Source organism: Maniola hyperantus, chromosome 3 (assembly GCF_902806685.2).
Source record: "Maniola hyperantus chromosome 3, iAphHyp1.2, whole genome shotgun sequence".
NCBI lineage: Eukaryota > Metazoa > Arthropoda > Insecta > Lepidoptera > Nymphalidae > Maniola > Maniola hyperantus.
Genome location: NC_048538.1, coordinates 5,508,199 through 5,532,498, shown reverse-complemented (window position 1 = coordinate 5,532,498; position 24,300 = coordinate 5,508,199). Strand labels below are relative to the sequence as shown.

The following is a 24,300-nucleotide window of genomic DNA, read 5'->3' as shown; positions in this document are numbered from 1 at the left end:
TGACTTGATATCTGCTATAAACGATTGACCAACGCTGTGTATACTGGACCTTGCTATTGCTTTAACGATTGACCAACGCTGTGCATACTGGAACCTGGAACTTTTACGATTTGGATTTTAGATTTCTCACATAATTAACTTTCAAAATGCCTAGGAAGTCTGCCTTTAAGTGCTATTTTGGATGTATTCCGTATAAAGGTATAGTTTTTGTAATTCAATTAAGTACGAAATTCTTTTGGTGAACAGATTGTCTGATTGCTGATGAAGTTTAATATACCTACTTTAATATTGTTTCTCAGGAAGAGTGCATAACTTTCCACCACCGAAATACCCAAATTTGGAAAAATTTGTTCAATGGAAAATGGTGTTAAATGAATTGGACAAGGAAAAGAGTGATACTTTCATACACGACAACATTCGTTTGTGCGATCATCATTTTGAAGGAAAATACCAAACAGCCAGTGGACGTCTCACTAAAAATGCTGTTCCAACATTGAATTTGAATTTTGGTAAGAATCTATACTAAAATAAAAATCTTCCTCTGTATAAGTACCTATAATATAATTTTCACTTCTCATGATCCCTGTCTTACGAATCTTCGGAACATCATTTTTACAAATGTCTCAAAACTTTAAATACCTATATTTTGAATAACTGTTCAGATGGTGCTTGCTACACAGAGGATTGCATTAAATATACAAAATTATATGATTTTCTGAATAACTAGCCGAGATACATTTTACCATGAATTTACTGTAGCTAAAGATGTATCTATGTATTTTCATTGGCATAGCTATGTGTATTTTACTTACACTGTCACTGTTTCATTTCCTCACAATTGAAGTGAATTGCGGACTACAAAACCGCAGTACAAAGAGCCATAGAGAAGAAAAGAAGAATCGAAGGGAAAAGCAGAGTGTATAACTCTGCCATAAAACCCATTTTATTCTTGACTTAATATCTACCCTTCAGCTCAGGTGGATAAATGCCTCGAAAAAAATGTAGGCACTTGTTGTACAATCTTCTATTTTATTACCTTATCAATCTAAAAGTTATACAAGCTGAATATTATTATATTTCTGTACTTTTTAAAATCCTTTGGTAAAAATAGTTTATTATAATTTCTGTCCCCAGCAACTATAATATTGTAGCCTATGGTAGCTGAACTTATTGTACACAAGGTCTTAGTTCGAGGCAAACCAGTAGTTATTAGATTACAGCAGTGAGATTTATAGGTCTCCATTTTACCCTTTGGGTATGGAACCCTAAGAATAATGACCAATGTTAAAGCGCTTTTGATCAGACACGTCTTTGTACCTGTGTGAAGCCAGGGTGGGTTGCTAGTGTAACTATATAAATATTATACTTTATTATGTTATACTTATTTTATTTCAGCAGCAACATCAACAAGTTTGCAATCCTCTGAAATGGATTTGACTTCATGCTCTGCTGAGCAAACTGAAGCATCTGATAATGCAAAATGCATTTCTGGACTAGGTAAATATATAAAAATTATATTATTACTAGCCGGCCTGACAGACATCCTATCCAAATTTTCATAATAAGTATTCCCTGTTTTTAGGGTTCCGTACCCAAAGGGTAAAATGGGACCCTATTACTAAGACTTCGCTGTCCATCTGTCTGTCCATCTGACACCAGGCTGTATCTCATCTCAGATGATGTATTTCTGTTGCCGGTATAACAAATACTAAAAATCATAATACAATAAATATGGGGGCTCCCATACAACAAACGTGACTTTTTGGTCGTTTTTGCTCGATATTGATAATGGCAACAGGTAGACGTTTGAAATATTTACAGAATATTAATTTAACTTAAATTTCCAATTCTTTGCTGCACAGTTTCCAATTTGTTAGTAAATACTATTATAATGTATGTTTGGTATAAACTGCATTATTTTTTTCATTAAAGGAACAACATCAAAAGAATTTGTTCCATCATGTGAGGCTCCACCGGTAGCAATTATGCCAAGACGTGCTTCTGTCAAAAAAGGTCAGTATAAGTGTTAACTTAAAATAATAACAGGATAATCTAAATACGAGTATATAAAAGGAAAAGGTAACTGACTGTATGACTGACTGACTGACTGATCTATCAACGCATAGCTCAAACTACTGGACGTATCGGGCTGAAATTTGGCATGCAGATAACTATTATGACGTAGGCATCAGCTAAGAAAGGACTTTTGAAAATTCAACCCCTAAAGGGGGTGTGATAGGGGTTTGAAATTTGTGTAGTCCACCTGGCTGAAGTCGCGAGCATAATAAGCTAGTCTAAATATATATAAAAAACTGGTCAAGTGCGAGTCAGGCTCGCACACTGAGGGTTCCGTACTACAGTCGTATTTTTTCGACATTTTGCACAATAATTCAAAAACTATGATGCATAAAAATAAATAAAAATCTGTTTTAGAATGCACAAGTAAAGCCCTTTCATATGATACCCCACTTGATATAGTTATCTTATTTCGAATATTGAAAATACTAATTATTATTTCAAGACCACAATTTTTTTTTTATGTGATCTAAGCCTAAATTCACGGTTTTCAGATTTTTTCCCTAAAGCCAGCTATAGGACCCATCTACCTGCCAAATTTCATGATTCTAGGTCAACGGGAAGTACCCTGTAGGTTTCTTGACAGACAGACAGACAGACAACAAAGTGATCCTATAAGGGTTCCATTTTTCCTTTTGAGGTACGGAACCCTAAAAAGACAAGCCCCGAACACTCACTCATATATTGACTCATCAACGCCCAGCCTAGAAAGCTGATACCTCGCTTGAATTAGTCAATTATGATTTTTTTAATCAATATCATTTGATAGTTAAGAAATTAATGCTCTTGTTTCAGGCTCTAAATCTATTGCCATCAAAAATAAATATGCAAAAGAAAATATCAGTTTGAAAGTCAAACTTTTAAAACTGAGGGAAAAGTGTAAAACTCTAAGGCAAAAAGTGCAACAAGCTGTAAAGCTGTCGCAAAATAAAGCTTTTCTGAAAGCTGTTGAAAAACTGCCCGAACCCGCTGCCATTTTCACAAGAATGCAATTAGAAAAGGCTTCAATAAAACCCAAGGGACGAAGATTTTCCACTGAGGAAAAAATTTTATGCCTTACAATTTATAAACAAAGCCAAAAAGCATATAAATTGTTGCAAAGACTCATGGCATTGCCATCAAAAAGGACCATACAGAAAATATTAAGTATGGTCGTTATCAAGCCTGGTATTAATGATTCTATCATTCAAAATCTAAAAAAGACAGTAAAAAAATTACCTGATGAAAAAAAATTATGCACACTGATATTTGATGAAGTTGCATTAAGTCCAGGCGTATATTATAATAAAACCTCTGACGAAATAATTGGTTTTGAAGATTTTGGTCCACAAAAATCTGAACTAATTGCTGACCATGCATTAGTTTTTATGGTCAAGGGTTTGAAAGGCAAATACAAACAGCCCATATCTTTCACATTCTGCCAGAGTACAACAAAGAGTGCAGAGTTAAAAAAGCTGGTTCAAGAAGCAATAAATGCTGTACAGAGCACTGGTTTGAGGGTTATTGCCACTGTTTGTGACCAATCGTCCACAAATATGAACGTAATAAATAGTCTTATAAATGACACAAAAAGAAAATATTTAGCTGAAGGGAAAGAGTACAAAAGTTTAGGTTTTGAATACAACGAAACAAAAATATTCCCTATATTTGACCCCCCACACCTCCTTAAAGGTTTAAGGAATAATCTCCTTACAAAGGATTTAAGGTTCGTTCAAAACGGGGAAGTCAAAATTGCCAAATGGGAGCATTTGCAAATGCTACTTGATGCTGATCCAGGAGAAGATGACGTAAGATTGTTAAATAAACTGACTGAAAGTCATGTTATAAAAGACAAAATACCTAAAATGAAGGTAAAGAATGCAGCCCAAATATTCAGTCAAAGAGTGTCTGCAACAATGAGATTTTTAGCTAGTAAGTATTAATAAGCTTTAATTTTAGCAGTACCTATTAAGAAGCTTCAACAAATTACAGCACATTATTAGGGTTCCATAACTCTAAAGGAAAAACGGAACCCTTATAGGAGTCCCCTAGTAGGACTAACTTCAGGACCCTAGTAGGAGGATAATCACTTCATTGTCGTGTATGTCACAAAAACCTATAGGGTACTTCCCGTTATCCTAGGATCATGAAATTTGACAAGTAGGTAGGTCTTATAGCACAAGTAAAGGAATAAATCCGAAAACCGTGGATTTGTGGTTACATCACACACAAAGTGTTAATAAACAAATAATTTGTATTTTCAATTTTCGAAGTAAGAAGTACCAAGTGGGGTATCATATGTAAGGGCTTGACTTGTGAATTCTAAAATAGATTTTTATTTAGTAATAGTTTTTAATTTATCATGCAAAATGACGAAAAAAATAATCAAGTACGGAACCCTCACTGGTAGAGATCTCTCATAGAGACAAGTGCTTCCCTGTCCACTTTCACTCTCTTTTTCTCTTTATTGTAAATGTTTTTGGTACAAATTAAATTTAATTTAATAAGTTACCTATGTATTTTATAAAATAAAATGTTAAAAAAAATTTCATATATGTTCAAATCAGACCTGGCGGAGAACTTAAGTACATTGCAACAACAATCACAAGTACTAATTTGTAATCATTGTTTGTTTCTTTTCAGAACATGATATTCTTCCTAAAGAGTGCCTGGGTACAGCAGACTTTTTACTGCTTATGGACAAACTCTTTGACTCTTTCAACGGTCACAGCTACCAGACTTCCGAAAAATTATTCAAGAGTGCACTGAAAAAGAACTCGCCACATTTTAAACTGTGGAATGACTCACTGCCTGTATTGAGATCGATGCAGTTTAAAGTGGAGAAAAAGTTAAGAGATGGGACAACTACAACAAAATTTGTACAAGTCCCATCTCTTAAAAATTGGATTTCTAATATCAATGTATATAAAGAAATGTTTAGTTATTTAAATGAAAAACATGGAGTAAGTAGTCTGTTGACAAGAAATATAAACCAAGATCCATTGGAAAATTTTTTCTGCAATATAAGGAGCAATGGTGTACGAAACACGTCTCCAACTTGCTCGCAGTTTATAGGTGCCTTTAAAACACTGCTAGTTAATAATTTAACTTCTACACACTCAGTTGGGGCAAACTGCGAGCAAGATGACAGTAAGGCATTATTTAAACCATTAAAAACCTTGCTAAATTATAAAGAAAACGAAGCAAGCAAAGAAGACACTGATAATGTTAATGTGGATTCCGTCATAAATTGTTTCATGCAAACATCGGAAACAGAATCAATTAATAATAACGCTACCAGTAAAGAGGCAAAAAAATATGTTACTGGTTACATAATAAAAAAAACAATGAAAAAGATCTGTAAAAAATGCCATACTTGCCGAATGCATTTAATAAGCACAGTGCCTCCGAGTAATCAAGATTACATTTTAGTAAGAGACGTTACAAAAAGATCACTAAATTATCCATCGGAGGCATTGTGCGAGTTTGTAGACGATGTTTGCATTATTATCCAAGCACAACTAAATGACGGACCCCAACAAAAAGGTATAAAGAGTCTAATTAAGCAAATTGCTAATGTTTTTTGTAATTTGTCACCATTCTCTTGCGTGACGCATAAAAGAGATGTGCAGAATTTTCTAATGGATACAGTGATCAATATTATTATAGTTAGCTGGTGCACGAATGTCAACAGATTACTAAAGGGCAAAACAAATATCTGTAATAATAATGGGACAAAAATACAAGCTTTAAATTATTATAAAAAACATAATAGGAGGAAATAAACTTTTCAAATAATAAATATTATTTCATTTCACTTATACATAGGTAGGTACTAGGTACCTACTTAAGTATCGCTTTTTTCATTTTGCATTGGAAGATTTCGTTCTAGAATCTACTTTAATTTATTTATAAAATATGTTGATTTCATTTTGATGTGTAGTTTATTTATTTGTGGATTATGTAAATCTTAAGTGTATGGTCCTATTCAAAGTTACTTATTAAAACAAGACTTGACTATCGTGTTGTAATCATAGTATGCCTAGTCTTATTTTATCGAACATAACGCACGAATAAAAATTTCCATCCACAAATAAATAACAAATTACAATGTGGCCAATTCTCTTGTACACAATTTCTAAATTAAACTAAAATTGCACGTCTAAATCTATTGCTATCCCTTTCATAATGTTGCTTGCGAAAAAGGATAGCACTAGATTTATTCCTGTTAATTTAGTTTAGTTTAGAGATTGTGTACAAGAGAATCGGCCCCATAATTAATGCAATCAATGCGATCTACAATAGTATAAATATAATAAGCGACATCTAGCGTCGTAGGCGTACATAAAAAACGGCGCCATCTAGCGACGGTACGCAAAGGGAGTAAAAATAATGCAGCGCCATCTCTTAAACTAGGTACGCCTAATTTACAAAATAAAAACAGCAGTGGCACATCTATCTCTGGTATATAGTGTATTATCTATGGTAGTGATCACGTGATCACCGATAGTGATCAAAGAGTATTATTATACTATACGTGATTACATCCTACTCTATGGTAGTGATTATCGTGATTATTAGTATGTGCAACGTCAACCTCATTGACTTAACTCTGTGGTAAATTAAATGGTATCATAGACAAAAACCTAACCAGTAACTTTATTATACGCGTTCCGGATTCTACTACTACTTACGGTAGAAAGGGGTAACATTGGTAGGTAGTGGGAGATTTTAGGATGCTAAAAGTTTGTCTGTGGTATATTTTGTGAAATTAGGTACCTATTCCTACCTGACTGACAAAACGTCATATGGGTATGAATACTACTCTATGGTATGAGTGACAGACAACGCTTTACAAAACCGAAATGTCATTCTAAAGGCCGATGTACATTACTTTCGGCCGCGTACTGTACAGTGCGATAACCTATCTTGGGGCGTGGCAAAAATCGGAACTATCGTTGCCGTCAAGTATCCCCTTTGTTCTTGTTTGAATATTCTAAGTGAATTTCTAAGCCTTTGTTCTAAAATAGCGCCCCCCTGTCAATGTCATTCAAGTGCCAAGAGAGCCTTGTCGCACTGTACATACCTATACTGGAGTCAATGAATATTATAGGTCCTAGGCTATAAATTCTACATAACTAGGTGGTATTGGTATGATGTATAAAGTCAAAGTCAAATGATTTATTCAAAATAGGTAATAAATTACTCTTATTGATGGTCTGGTATGGTGTTAGATTTGTAAATATAGTGGTGATAATTATAACGCAAACTTAAAACTAAAGCTACGAGGGTATATACTTCATCATTTATTATTTTAAACAAGAGTATGTAGATATACTAGATAGTTAGATCTCTCAAATCACTGTAGGTAGGTATTTACCAAAGGTGGGACCTCTGAAAAATTAATGATAATAAAAAACCTTTCACAGCAGAAAACACCGTTTATTTTATAATTATGAGAAAATTTCAGATTGATATCCTACATACAGAATGACTATAAAACCAATCTAACTTGAATTTTACAATGTGTGTTCAGAACCTCACTTGTTAATAATTCGTAATACTTTTTAACTGTAATTTATATTCCTTTACAAGATTACAAGAAATTTGTCATAAAGAGGAATATTGTATTATATTTTTTATACACAATAATATAAATATATAAACACAAGAACTAAAACATTACTAAACTACATGTATTTTAACAATTTCGACTAAACTAAACATATTATATAATATAAAACAACATTATTTTGGTCAAACGCATATTTTCTACAATCGGATCTGATCGTGTGACGGAAAAATTCATCAAAAGCAATCCCGAAAATATTAAGAAAAGATAATTATTTATTTTGTACCTACCTATCGAGCTCAACTTACGGTAGAAAATAATATAGGTAATCTATCCGTAATCTATGATCTATCTTTATGTTAAGTGTGCTTAATATGGATAAAATTAATAAATCAATCAATCCTATCCGGAATCTGTCGATAAGTTAGCAACGTAGTGATTTGATTAGAATTGTATGGTCTTTTTGACAATAACAACGACGTGGCTATGAGCTATCGATAAGTTACGGATAGATTGATTATTCTTATTAATTCAGCCGTAGAGCCTTGCCACAGGCCTTGCCGTAGCGATATTGTTCATTATTGTCAAAAAAGACCATACAATTTTTGACAAATAACAATGCTGCTTTAATAACCTATCGATCTACAGATAGAGTGGATTATTAATTTCAGCCATTAACTAACACGAAAAGAAATCAAAATTGCTGTTTCATGCCATTACACTAAATATAATCAAATATTTAAAATAATTCCTATTAGCAATTTTTTCGGCCTAGGTTAGGTGGTAAGCTGAAGCACTATAGTAGGTAGATAGATATGTCTAAATATAGCGATGTTTAGATAGTCAGACAAAGGTCAGATCCAATGGCTTAAAATTTGCGCTCAACCATAATAGGGCTTGGACTGTAGTAATAAAATGAAGTGATTTTTTGTATAGCGGTAGTTATGGGGCTAAAATTTATTAGGTATTAATAATTTTAAAAAATACGATTTTTATTTATTTTTAACTTGAACGTCACACTGTACGGAAGGTGAATAATGACGTCACAATCCGTAAACGACAAATTTTTTTCATTTTTTTAACATAATAAAAATAGAGTAGGTAATTTCTACGGGAAAATATTTTTATGTTATAAAATTGAAAGATATTTGTCGTTGACGTCATTAATCGCTTTTCGTACAGCGTTACGTTAATACCCGTGTTAAATACCTAATTAATAATTTTAAAAATGAATTCTAAAAAATCACGATATTTTATTACTACAGTCCCTATTAGACCCTATTAGGTAAACATAGTCTATATGTTTTTATTATTTGAATGTTCGACATAATAATATCATTTAACGCCTGTTTAATACCAAGCAACATCAATAGTTAAAAAAACAGAAGCATATCATAACATGTTTGAATATTTGTAAAGATTCTACGAATTGAAGTCTAGCGACTCTACTTTTAGTAAATGGAGTTTTAAAACCACGAGGTTCCACCTAACTCAAGTAGAGGAAATTCTAATTCGCTTTTCGAAAAATAGGTATCAATTTTTCGAAACTCTTGCTATGAGTAGGTAAGTATAGTAAGTAGGTAATGTGGTGAATGAACAAGCATCACCCACACCTGTGCAACTCAAGAGCACGGGACCAAAAGCGCGAAATAAATAGGTACAAGAGCACTGCCGCGCATATAGTGGTTATCTATCTATCTAGTCTAATCTTTGATGGCGGATATAATATGCAATATAAGGCAAGGGTAAAACCGCCGCTAGAATTATCACGTAGGTGTGAGTAAAGCGTAACTTTTGAAACACGAGTAGGTATGAATAAAATCTTCGAAATCTGAACGGCAGAGTCGAAAGTGTGCTTCATAGAAACTTAACGAACACTTTTCATGAACAATTTGAAAGTTTAGTTTCAAGTGAAATCGTTATTATCAATATGCTTATAAATATTTGGTTGTGTTCGTTGTCCCATAAATTCACAAAGCAAGAATAATAGTAATTTTAGGAGAGATACGATTTCGGGTTTTTCGATACGGCTAACAATTTGAATTAGGTAAATACGATATCCATGAATACTATATTTCATCGTTACACAATTTTACGATGATAGCTTAGTTTAAGGTGATCCAAAATTAAGCATACTTTATCAAAATATACATGATTTTGTTATAAAATTAAATTAAACATAGTAATCGATAAAGAAAGCGCGGATAAACAACATTGTTATTCGAATTACTTTTTAACACTTACTAGCTATTTTCAGTTTAATGTATAATGTAAGGTAATAAAACGCTATAAGAATTGACACATAAGTATATAAACTATACTAATTGTGTACTTAGATATACAAAATTAGCAATCCAATAACAATATGCATACTATTGATTACGAAAATATCTATGCAATACGATATCAAGATTGAATAGAATGTACGAATCGAATCGCAGGCGTGCGGGAGCCGCAGAGTCGATCACAGCGCGGCTGGCGAGGAAGCGCGCGACTCCCGCCGCGGTTGAACACGAGAACCTCACTTACGTTACGATATACACTAGGTAACAGAAGATATAACTGCAATTACGATTAAGATTATCGGAATAGAGATCGATGAAAGCTGACTAGAATTTGTGTTACGCCTACTCTTAAAATATTTTACATGATCATCGTCGCCGGGCCAGCTGGGCTGGCCCCCGGGAGATTCCCTCCCTGGAACGAATTGTGCGAAAGCGCGCTCGCGGCCGAGCGCACGACTTGCGCACCGCGCGACGCGAACCACTACTATCATTAATGTAAGATTGGTGTCAGGTACACAGCCTCGCTCCGAGGCCATTGTTATCTTAGCCTAGATACGATGAGTTGATGCATCTAGCGAATCGATGCGACAGGACACGCACGCGGCGGAGGAGTGCGCCACGGCAAGCAGACAATTGACTGGCGAAGAGACGTGCGACTGCCCACTGACCTCCCCGCTCTATGATAAAGCTACTGAGAAAAAGGTATCACCTAATTTCTCTACTATTACGAAGGCAACTAGATGAAATCCTACTCTTAAGGATAAAAATCTAATTACGCTATTAATGTTAAAATTAACATTGCTTAGTTTCCTTATAGTTAAATGCAACCGCATATTAGTCATGAGTCGATACGAGGCGGAGACGGGAACGGGGTCGCTTAGTGCCGTTGCAGTCCCCCATCAGTCGTCCGAGTGAACGTTCAAATTTTAACAACATGACCCACAAATCTCACTATCAATATTTATAATATAATTAATTTATCCACGCAAAACATTTTAGGAAAATGCTAATATGTTTAATAATTTGGTGCTTAAAATATCGAGCGGTTTCTCTCTACCTACCGAGTGTTCGGTTTCACGACGGAAATCGGTCGATGCCTATCCACATACTCTGGAGACTCGATTACTTTAATTTATTAAAAAATTTACCCCTAGCTAAAACGGCTACATTATGTTTTACTGTACAACGAAGATCATCTTAAATGTAAAAACTAAAAAGTTATGTACCATCCATTCACCTAAAAATTTGATCGTTTAAGCGCCGAAACTGACCGTCTTTTACTATATTGGAAATCGTATGTATTATAATATAAATGTTACACTCACAATACCAATTAATTTATAATAATTATTATTATATGTTAAAATTAACTAAACAACAACTGCATCTACTATCACACATTCGAAAGTTAAAAACAATTTTACAAATTGTATTCGATCATATTAATATTATTGCTAGGGCGACGGCACGCGGCGCGAACTCACGCGGCGGCGATGGACGCAGCACCAGCTACCATTGCTCTGGCCGGCAGGCCGCTCCATATCTCAATAGCTAGGTAATCTATGTACACTTTGAGAAGTGTCCTACGAATAACTGTCAAACTTCTAATTTGTCATCGACTTACTTAGGTAACCAAGATGACATCGTAAGAATCATGATGTCGTATGGAATGGTATGGATACCGTAACGCAATGATAGTTTGAGCACTTTTTTAGTGTAATACTAAATTACATAGCTACTGAGATTTAGCCTGCTATATCACCACACCTGCAGTGCTGACTATACGCCCGACGCCCGACACCAGGGCCACCGTACTACAATATTCTAAACGTTCTGCCACAACGCATTGGACCATTATATTGCAATGCATTTATGTTTTATTCTGGAGCCAACGGTCTACATCAAATCTACGCCGATTGCGAATTCGTTGGACAATAACTTCTCAGTGACAAAATATCTAACTTAGTTCAGTTACCCGTCACATCATTCAAGACTTGCAGCACCATGTGATCTTAATTCTCAGACTTCCCATTCTACTTATGGTTTTATGGTATTGCAAGGCACTATTTTGGGGTCCTCATCGTAGATGGACGCGACAGCACTTATAGGCTCGAAACTTCCCACCCAGCAAGGCGTTACTGCTCCCTATTGCCAAACTTTGATGCAATCAATACCATCATCGAAATTGAGAATAGCTGACTCTCTTCCATTAATGGCTAAAAATTTAGAAAGAGTACAAATTCAATTAATAACTATTGCGATGGTCGCATAGTACCGTAATACAGTAGTTGTTCTCAACTTGAATGACGGAACATTTGCCTAATCGTCCCTAAACATACTAACGTAATCTCCCGCCGCGTAATCTGTCCATCACTCCACCCGCGTGCTCCCTGCCACCTCCCGTCCACTACAGTAATTCCTTACACCCCCTCAACACTTCCACATGAGAGTCGCAATACTACGAGCTTTTGCACACTGTCGGTTTGCGAACATATTTCCAGCGAGACCATTTGTTGTGTTTGCATTTTGCAGCGAGATCACGCTTTTTCCTAGGATAAGTTAATATCAATATCGTCAATCGTTCAAATGAAGTTGTCAATAGTATGTAAGATATAAACAAAATAAGACAAAAGGTGGAACAATACTATCTTACATCCTATATATTAAAATTTATTTGAACAATGAATAAAATAAATGTTTCATTTTCATAGTAATTTTGCTCGAGAAGGCGAGGGGCGTAATATTGCGCCAAAGGTATAGGATAGGAGGTGTATTATTTTTCGACAAAGCAATGTCGCGGTGAACTATTTAAATGCACGTTCACAATAATAATTCGTCTCGACATTATGACCTAATAATATAATGGTAGCACGCTCGTAAACCGAGAGTGTAAGACCTTACGACCCTGGTGGCGCCTACATGCGCTTCGACTTAATTTTCCCAAAATACTGATTTGTAAATTACTTTAATGATATTATTTTAATTATAAGTTTAATGAAATATTGTAATGTGTATTTTAAACGATGTATCACAGGTATGGGCCGACATACCATGGCTGAACTTGATGTGAACCGAAGCTTTCATCATTTATAGCCAACATTGTACTTGATATATTATAATGTAATAAATATTACGTCTAATTCCACAGGCAATATGTAATGTTTCTTTCAAGGCAAGTAAACTAGGAGCCTGCAGTGTAAAATGATTTTTTAAATATTTATACCGTTATATGCAAGAACGACGTAAATATATTCTGTACGTACTACGCAATATTATATTTATGGATAAATGTGTATAGTTGTTTTAATAAAAAGTATTCAGTTTTTGCAATCCTTTTAACGACATAATTTAACAAATACCTTCTTTTCTAGTTACCTCCTTATAAATAACTAGCTGATCGCCGGGGCTTCGCCCGCGTAGATTTATGTTTTTGAAGATCCCTTATAGCCTATGTCACTCAGGAATAATGTAGCTTTCTACTGGTGAAAGAATTTTTAAAATCGGTTCAGTAGTTCCAAAGATTACCCCCTACAAACAAACTAAACGACATTACCTCTTTATATAATAAGTATAGAATAGATAATCAGAAAATATAAATTGGTATGTGATATGATTTTTTGCTAATTTTGTGTAACTAACTTTATTTAAAAAAAAATTGATTATTATTATTGGTCTTAAATAATGATGTGCATTTTGTACAATAAGCATATTAGATACAGACAAAATGCAGTTAAATTACTTATCAAGACATTATAATAATATGTTCACTTTAATTCTGTTTTATATCACGTCTTGCTTTCCAGCTCTACATTCACTGGGATATGTACACTTGTACAGTGTACATCGAATACAATAAGTATTATGATAAAGTAATGAATACCTACTTTAAGTCATTAAGAGGGTTGCAAAAATTGAGCGTTTCAAAATTAACGATTCAATTGGTAACTAACCAAGTACATTTTGTTAGAACGATCATTTACGGAATAAATAACGGTCAATGTTTATTTCAACAATTATAACAGCTAAACATTGTCCCGAAGGGATGATAATATCATCAGACAGTAATAATAAATATAACTTGAATATTACCGATAAAATCTCTAACGACAAATAATAAAAGCTTAGTTTACTGTTAATGATGAACTCGGCAGATAGATGTAGTTTGCCAGATGGGTTGCAGGCACCAATAATACGCAAAAATTGATTCTTTGCTTCTCTGACCTGCGAAAATTTAAAAACAATTGTAGTTTACTAATTATAATTAATTATAATACCAACTTTTAGGCGCCATCTTCACGGACGAGAGAATTACGGCGATAGTCTCGCCGTGTAAGAAAATTCTATACAAACTATCGCCACGATAGATCGCCGCCGTGTGGCCCATAGAGTTTGTATCGAATATGGTCACACGGCCAGACTATCGCCGCGATTCTCTCGTCCGTGGAGATGACGCCTGATTAGTAATCAGTGGCGTGCATAGTTTTCAAAGCTAGGGTAGGCATTAGTTAATTAGGTTAGATACTTAGTGACTAGTGACTGTCATGATGGAAAATTACCAATGAGCTATTTCAACTTAGGTAAGCGGAGTTTTTATGGCTCTCAGACCCGCACGCCACTGTTAGTAATATAATAATAATTAATAAAATAAAACTTAATATGCAAAACGTTCTGGGTTGTAAATTATTATTTTAATTACCTATATTACTAAATATTATATATATATTAATTTACCATTCAACACAAAAAGAACGGCGTCAAAGAACCCAGAAAATTAGATAGAACTTGTTTATGAATCCATCGTGCATCCTGTGAATACATTCAAGTTGCAAACTGTATGAAAATGTGAAGTGTGTGAAATGTATGTACGTACCTAGCATGGATGCACGATCTAATGAATAATGATACAAGTTTTTTAATAAATAAATTATTGCTAAGAAAATATATTTATCTTTAATGATATTACGACGTTTTGCATATTACAATTTACAACTTAAACAAATAACTAATATTTTAAGATTTAATAGAATTTTGTAGTGTACATACAGATTTTTTTTCTTTATAGTACGTCGTGTATGTCTTCATAATAATATGTTCAGATTTCACATTAAGAAAAAGATAATTTTGTAAAAAGTTAACCTACCTACAGTACAGTTACTTACCTACAGTAACTAATCAATAAGTTTTTAATGAATTAAATTAGAACTAGTAACATTTTAGTAATTAAAAGTTCTAGTTAAAAGTTAATTGGTATAATTCTAATTTTCTTTTATTTCAAATAACTATATAAATTTCTTCTTCAGTTATAACTATATAAACTACATTAACTTTTTACTTGGTAAATAATCAAAGATACTCATATCTTTTTCTACTAAGTATCTAATTCATTCACACATACAAGTAGTTCATATAATATTTCCTAAAAAAAGCTATTCAAGTACTTAGTACTATCTAGCCTATCTACTTTTCCCTCTAATGTTAAATTATGTATATGTTTTTCTAAATCTAATGTTAAATGTTTGCTACTCCATGTTTCGATAACTATTTCTTAGGTCCTATTTTACCTTTCATCAATGTTAACTACTATCTAATGTACATATAGTCCTGCATAATATATGTATTTTTTTCATTATAAATTAATTTCACTTCATTAATACATATCCTACGAAATATAATACGATTCATGCATATATAGTCATGCCTAGATAATATTATATTGTTTTTACAATAATTAGCTGGTGCAGTGTAGAGTTGTAAAATATTTGCGTGGTTTGTTATGTGGATATACCTACCTACAATATGTGAGAAAAATTGATAAATAAATAAAATATAATAAGTAAATGTAATTAAAACAAAAATATCACAGCAAATACCTACATGTACCTAATATAATAAGAAAATAAGGACACGCCACTGCTAACGTTCGAACACGATCCAATTTAGAACCAACACTGAACTAATCAAGTGACAAGTCAGAAAAACCGGACGGTTCGGTGAAAATGTAGGACGATAAAAACTTTCAACATTCAGTATCTTGTCTTGATAGCGATAATTCGACTACGAGAAGTAAACGTCTATGTTCTAAATTAAAAACAATTAATACAAAGGTATAAAGCAAAGGTAGCTTGAACTTTGGTTTGGGTTTGGTATTCTTCCCAGCATTCTGCTTCAAGAAAATCGGTTTTAGAATTAATGTTTTTTTGAAAAGTCTCCAATCATGTAGTAAGTATTTTAAGAACTTCCAGAGGTAAAGAAGTACAGCTACTTTACATAAATAGGAAGATGTATATTATGTAGACTCCTTGATGAAGAGAGACAATTGTGACACCGTAATTGGATTTCAGTAGACCTACATTAAATGTTACAGTGGCACATGAATTGGGAGTCTTCCAAATAAATGTATCTAATTATATACACAACCCACAAAATTTATTTCATGATGTTACCTAAACAAAATGACCCATTCTCTACTATCGACTTATAGAGACGTTTTTGTGAATAGCGTAAAAGCTTATTCCTCCAAATGATGGATTCACATGCAAATTTGGTATTTCAATAGTATTATTGATTTAATCTACAGTTTTTCGCCAATGATTAAACTATGAAAACAAGATGCTTATTTCGCATGATATCATGCAAATTTGGTACACCAATGATCGAGTTTGCCATCGAAATTTACTTTTTGTACCCAATAGTGACTGCGAATGCGGAATATCGATTCATAAGAAGAAAGCGATAATGTCGTTACGCTATGATAGCGAATTAAGTAATCTATTCGATGACGGTACGAAATTGCTAACTATGGATGCTGTCTATTTAATCGCAGAGATATAGCGCGTCAAACCTGCCCCTTCGAACCGTTTAGAAGAATGTGTTATACACGTAGCCGGTGGCAATGAGGCCCAGCACGAGCAGGCACAGCATAATCATAATCTTCTTCTGCACAATGGACAAACACAACAAATATTAGTGACTAGAATAGGTCGGCGAGCGGGCGGACTCGAGCCTTCCGGGCGGAGGGCGGAGCGCGCCGCTCGCTGCGAGGCGGTTTACCTTTGAGCGTTCGGCGGCCGGCGAGCGCGCGAAGCCCCTTACACGAAGTAGCTGGACACGTAGCCGACGACCATGAGGCCGAGTATGAGCAGGCACAGTAGGATCATGATCTTCTTCTGTCGTGCCGAGTGGCGAGTGGCAGTGGCGAGCATGCAACAGTACTCTTTAAACGCGTCCACGAGTTTGGCGCCGCGTGGACGGATCGCTTCATACACAACTTATGAATAAACGAAAACAAAAGTAATGACGGACTTCAGGGATTTGGCTAGTGGGTGCGTCATTTGCCTTTTCCTTAACATTAGTGGTAATGGTGGTGGTAATTAAAAAAAACGAAATAAAATAAATAAATGTAATTCTTTCAGTTTCGAAAACATTAACATCATGTTTAAGTAATATCTAACTATTCTGAAAAATAAAACCAAAATATAAACAACTTTGTAATGGCCCTTTGTAAAAGGTATGTTTCAATGAACGTTTATGAAAACAAAAAATACGAAACGTACTTTTAATTAGGAAAATTAATTAAGTAAAAATATTAACAATTATAATGATATTAAATAACGTTTTCCAGTCTTTTGATTATATAAATAAGTGCTGAAGCTAAGATAAGGTACATTGCACACACATCACTATTGCATAGTAGGTACAATCGAAACGTCAACCAATTTGCACGATAGGTTACACAATTTCAATCACCGTTAATTAGTAATAATAATATGTAGATAATTAAATAAATTACAAATAGTAAGATTAATATTACATGAAGTGTGCACTTCCTTTTAATTAAATCAGGTATATTACTAGTAAGCAAAAGAAATGCTAATATTAAATGCACTAATTCTTTATAATAATGTACAGCAAAAAGGCAATATTTCAAAACATTTTACACATACGTTAATTGAAAAATGCACAGAGAATAGTAAAGTTACAGTGCATAAAATATAACTTGATTCCCAGGACAACTATCATCAAAATCACGCCATCAAGTTCTGTATTTTGCGACGGTATTAGGTATGCAATTGCAATTTTAAATAATATTATACTTTATTGGTGGGAATGCACAAATAGTGACTTTTTCGCCTTATCTCAACCACAGACTAGAAGTTATTTTCAAATCTTCTATCAAATCTTGCAAATAAAATCAATTTTACTAAACATTTTAATACTATTATTTAATAATAACACAACTTAAAACTTTTATTTAAAACTAGCAGATACACACGACATCATGAATCCACGTGAATTTTAAGGATGTTTCTCAAAATAATTTTTTTTCTTAGTACTCACCTAAGGACGTCATTATAAAGAACTCTTTTTATTCTTCTAGATCCATCGGTTGTACGTTGTTTGTCAATCAATCAGTTATGAATATTAAAAATAAGCGATAGTTATTATGATCGATTCTCAACGCCGCCGCCCTAGCCTTACGCATGTCACTATGACTGAGGTGTGGTGGCAAAGGGTATAACTATAATTGTAGTAGTAATAAACAGACTTTGTTTAAGGAAGGACGTGTGTATCATTTGGATCCCCTCCCCCCTCGTGGGCACAACATATGGCGACCCTGCCAACGCGAGCTCAAGTTTCGTTGCGGTTTTGGCACATCAGCACTTTTAGCGGAAAATTACGGACAATCAGGGACGTGTAACGATAATGTCGCAACTAGGGCATGATGCAAGCATTCCCCGATTATTACTGGTGGCCGACGTTTCAAGCAAGTACATTGGTATCACTTTTGAAGGAAAAAATGGGCAAAGAGTGTTCGAAGTGCGTTTGTGAGAACAAGGAAACGGTGCTCTCCCAAACGGCGCAGTGGTTGATACATCAACTCACATATGGACCAATAATGTACTTTTATCAACGTTGATAGCAGTGTGTGGTGCGGCAATTGTCTTTATAATTTTGAAACAATACCAAAAATGCCAAGTCAACATGGTTCAACATCAGCTTCGTGACGACGCCTTCAGGAGAATTCGGATGAGGTTATCCGGCCGCGCGCGTGACACCCAGGACAAACAAGACCCATCCCCAGCCTGATGACCATTCCAGCGGGACAGCTCAAGCGATGAACGAATACGGTTCGTAATAATAATGCGTAACACCTTAATTAATTAATATCAAGTAGGTCAAATGTTTCGTTAGTTATTAAGTTATAATAATTAATAAATGACAGAAGAATTATGCACTGTATTTCATAAGTTAGAAGATGTTAGAATTTCATTAAGAAAGTTAGGCCCCCACAATAGAAAAAAATATCCTGGCAGGGTCGCCATATGTTGTGCCCACGAGGGGGGGGGGGGGGGATCCAAATGATACACACGTCCTTCCTTAAACGAAGTCTGTTTATTACTACTACAATTATACCCTTTGCCACCACACTTCAACAGCTGTCCTGGGAATCAAGCTTATGAACTGTAAGCAGATTTATTGAAAAACACGTAGAAGCGTACGAATTATTATTATCATACGTGAATTGTAAGTAAGTACACAAATAACATGTCTGTTATATTACGATGGCAGTCATAAAAATATAACTATAGACCTGATTTATAATATGACTGTAAACCTTAAGTAATATGTTGCAAGTGGCAATAATCCAAAATAAGAGTGAGGCCTAACAAGCGTAATAATTCGAGATGTCAACTAATTTTGTGTCATCTACGAGGTAATCCCATAATGACCTGGCCTTTAGGTCGCTTCCGGAAACCTGCATCAATCATTATTACAATCGCAATTGTTGTAATTGGTTGAATTTACGGTATTCTTGTTGCAACACTGTATTGTAGCCAATAGTGAACCAATCACAAGTGATTGCGATTCTACTGCAATCGAGCAGCCGTTATGAACGACAGATTGTGACATATTATGCTGAATTGTATTGACGTCTTCTCTATTTAATAAATAAACACGCTTCAACGCGCAACGTAAAGCCATTAGTTGCAGTAGACCAGCCAGTATCCAATGGGGTTCCAATATTTGGGGTTCCACGATCAACGATATGATCTGGGCACAATATTTGTAAGAATCATTGTCTATATTGGAATGCAAAATAAAATGAATATGAATAATGTAGACATGACTTAATATGACATACTCACCAAATTTTAATATGAAACCGAATGCAACTCGGCTTATACTCGTAGCTTGCAAAGTTACGCTTGTAATGACCTTAACATGTAAATTTCAGGAAAAGTATGCAACTGCTTTTTAAAGGCTGACGTCCACCTGAGGCACGCCGAATCTAGCCGAAACGCGTTTGAAAGTATGACAAATCATTATTTTCGGCGCACTGTGGCGCGTCGTTATTCGACGCAGTTCTATAGAAAACATATAGGTGGCGAATTATTGCGATTCAATTCGACTTGACTCAGCAAGTCTAGTGGACGCCAGCCTTACAATGGCACACTAAAGTTCACGGCGCACAGTAGTGGGTCGCCATGTTCTAAACAAAAAATAATTATGTGAACCCTGATATCGGATATATTATTTGGGAAATAATAAATCTAATTAACAGAAGCAAAATCTTACATCTATGTGGAATACTGGTTTTACAATGCATAGCAATAAAATGCGCCATTTTGGCTGCGTGATAAGGGCAAAATTGTCTTACTTCAATAAGTATCAATAATCAATATGAATAGAAGAGTGTAGAATCCGGTAGGCTCCATGGATTGAATCTATATAAAAATCTACAGCTTATAAGCCTTTTAGTTGTCTCTTAAATGAAGGCAGGTCTATGGACAGTGAGTGGCGCAGCAGTCTGAATGTGATTTTTTTATGCCAGCACATGGTGTGACTTACGGCCGAAATTAATAGTCGATCAATTTTTTTCAAGTTATCGATAAATTGCAACGTGTTTTGGGCGGGAAAATGTATGATCTTTTTTTGACAAAATAACAACATTGTTAAATGACATCGACAATCGACATTACAAATAGATTGATTAATAATGAATTTCTGCCGATAATGTGGCTAATTTTGTTGTACACAATCTCTAAATAAAAATAAAATGACAGGTCTAAATGTATTTCTATTCCTTTCTGCCCGCGGAAAAGGACAGCAGTAATTTAAACCTGTCGATTTAGTTCTCTGTAGAGATGGTGTACAACATAGTTAGCCACACTATTTATAAAGGCAGACAATCACGTGCTAACAAAGAGGCGCTAGTCACTGCATCAATCTAAAATGAGTAATAACTAATAATTAATAACATTAAAAATTTACATGTTTAACTGTTCATTTCAACTTTTGTTATCCCAAGTAAACGCACTTTTATTTTAATATATTATTGATTAATAAATATAATATAATAAATAAACAATTGTTCTCTTGAGGAATATTAGATGAGACTATCTTATGGCAAAGCTCAAACATTGTTATATCTCTTACAAACATTAATGTGATAATTCAGGAATTATATAATCCGATTAGGACAAAAACTTAATCATTACTTAACTAATTATTTATAATTTATATTTAAAATTATACTCTTTTTGTGATGTACGCTTGACTCTGCGTTTATACATCGTGTGTAAAAATAGGTAATATCTACCAAATGACAGTCATGGTGCTAATTCGGATGTACACAATCTGTAAAGCAAATAGGTCTGCAGTAGTGATATTCTTTTCACAATGTTCACCGAGAAAAGGGTGAGCTTTTCTTTTAGACTGTTAATTTAATTAAGAGATTAGTATACACCGGAATTTCCCGACTATTATTAGAAAATCACTGTATTTTTTGATGCAATTTTTGCAACAAGGATATATTTTTAGCCTTTAACAGTATATATGTACAAGAAATGTAAAGACCAGTTACAACTTTATTGGTAATACCAGGTACACAATATTTACACAAAACACAGTAACTACCTATCCTAAAGCACAATCTTTTTATTGCACTTTTCAAATATTGTCTTCTATCTACTATACCTAGTAGAATTTAGAAATAAATACAATATTCAATAAACGGCTGTGCTGCAAATGTTTTTATTTATTTATTTTACATATTATACTTTAGTGGATTAAATCATATCGTCGGCTTAGAGTTAGAACATGGTAACTGCAATTTAGAAAGGAAATATAAGAAGACGCATTTATATTTTTTGGTACACACGACTATACAAAAATAAAATCGTACACAATATTATGTATAATTATGACTTAGAGATCTATATGTATATTATTTATTTAAATTCAAGTACCTATTTCTGAGTTGCCAGTTTCAAATTCTAAGCCCACGAAATTCATATAATCAAATTGAGGACATTATTTTTTTAGAATAATTAATATATGTACATCATCCCTCTATAATGAAGCATTTATACCGAAATCCTGAGATATCTAATCTAAGTGGAAATAAATAATTTTAATTTATGTTAACAAGTCATGAAAATTACAATCGCAAACAGCACAGCCAAATCTAGTTTTGTGACTCCATGCGCTCGTGACGGCATGCTTCCTTGTGCGATACAAAAAGCCGGCAGGCATTACAAATCACTGTTATATACTCGCGTTCACTTATAACTAGTGATAAATTATAGGTATATCAGTTTTTGCACCATATATTATCGTATATGAGGCCCGATGACGTCACTGGCCTCGCCCGCGCCTTTTACTTCAGCACGACCGCGAGCACTATTATTAATATAACCAGCGTAACTGACAGGCATATTATGAGGAAGATTTTTTTCTGTAATGATAAAGAAAAAGAAAAACAAAATAAAATCACTGCGATGAATAATATAAGTAATATGAATAAGTGAAGAAACATTACAAAAGTTTTATCGCCTACATGATATTACTAACGATCCAATTAATTAGCCTGTGTAAAATCAGAACCTTGTAAGTGCCAAATTACTCTATACCTTAGTTAATACTTTTGTCTTACTTAGAATTTGACCTATATATATTAATTTGCTACTGGGGAGTGGTGGTGTTAAAAGTGCTTTAAATATCTATTTTTTGGTGTAGACAATTTTTTTAAAGAACTGAGAAAGAATCCCGAATGAAAATTATGTAATCATCTCACCAAAAAGACTAAGTATGATTGGAATCGTAATTAATTGTTATTATTGGCTTTTTGTCAGCAATATGTCTCTCCATACATATTTAAATATTTTAAAAGCAGTTACAAGGTTTTGACTTTGAACACTCGGTCGTGATAAGATGCTAATATAAATACTTGTTGATTTGCACTCTACTCTACATGATACTTCAAATAATATAATTGCAATGTCAAACATGGAATATTAATATTAAGACTCATAAAAAGTTTAACAGATAATATGACTGAAAATAATATTAGAAATATTGAATTTTTGTCTTTTGTCTCTTTACCACTTACTAGTGGTACAAATAGGTATTTTCTTTTTTGAAACATATAGTACTACTTTAACGAGTAGACAATAGGCATTGTCGTAATCAATTTTTGTACCAAACTGTATTAAACGTTAATAAAAGTTTTGCTATATATTTTGTGATAAATTAGTAACATGCAATTCAATTTTCCGATAAAGTAATTAAAATAACTTATCAATATAAAACATTCAATAAATGAATACAAACAGCGACCATATACCACACAACAACCAAAGCGTAAAACATTTACTTGTTGCTTATATCCCATTTACATTATGTTGCCATTTCTACTCGAGCTACTGTAAATAAAGTCCATTTTACGCCAGAGAAACAGTGCGACATTGAGGCATGCCACATGGCTGTAAGTTACAATATAATTCAAAATGTAGCAAGAATCGCCGGCAGGCTGTCGTCGTAATATTCCAATTCTCAAGAACGATGTTGTCTTGGCATAAAAAAGAATGCTTGAAGAATGATGCTTGCATGCGGCACTCTTTTTAATGCCGAGAAACCGCAAAATAGTTTCCACGTGTAGCATGCTGCATTGTCGCATGTTGCTGCTCCGGCGTAAGACTGTCTTAATTATCTAAATACCATAAGAACCCACGCAGACAGAAAAGCGTTCAACTCGCGTTCTTTTGGTCAGTCTTCTAGGAGTTCTTAACGCACGCAGGTGTTCAACAAATTTGCGTTCCATTTTTGCTACAGTAGTTGTATGTGAAACAAGTATCTCGATAGTTCATATTCCGAAGACAAGGCGTTTCTTTTGTGGAGTCTAGAAGAGTCTAATAAAATAAAATAAGAAAATACTGGGTGCATCCAATTAATACTGAGCGAGAAAACGGAGAATTCAGTATTCGTTTTCCTGAATTGCTTGAAGGTGAAGAACGATTTTTTATGTACTTTCGAATGTCAATAAATAGCTTCAATTAATTACATAATAATTATATAAAAATTAAATAGAAAACTAGATACCAACTA

General features: G+C 34.0%; 1 protein-coding gene and 1 long non-coding RNA gene across 6 annotated transcripts in view; both read right to left on the bottom strand.

Annotated features, from left to right (window-relative positions):
* LOC138404751 (uncharacterized) overlaps positions 1 to 24,300 on the bottom strand; it is a 622,276-nt gene that overhangs the window by 101,808 nt on the left and 496,168 nt on the right. The gene's annotated exons all lie outside the window — the stretch shown is intronic.
* Positions 7,477 to 24,300, bottom strand: part of Syx1A (Syntaxin 1A) — an 84,441-nt gene continuing 67,617 nt past the window's right edge. For 2 of the 5 annotated variants that reach the window (XM_034984678.2, XM_034984675.2), the window contains exon 8: positions 17,293 to 22,651. In XM_034984678.2, the coding sequence (XP_034840569.1) occupies positions 22,574 to 22,651 (78 nt within the window). In that variant the 3' untranslated portion in view covers positions 17,293 to 22,573. Of the gene's footprint in view, positions 14,134 to 16,753; positions 16,849 to 16,962; positions 17,079 to 17,292; positions 22,652 to 24,300 lie in introns of those variants that run through there. The other 3 variants (XM_034984677.2, XM_034984676.2, XM_069509655.1) reach the window with 3 other exon arrangements.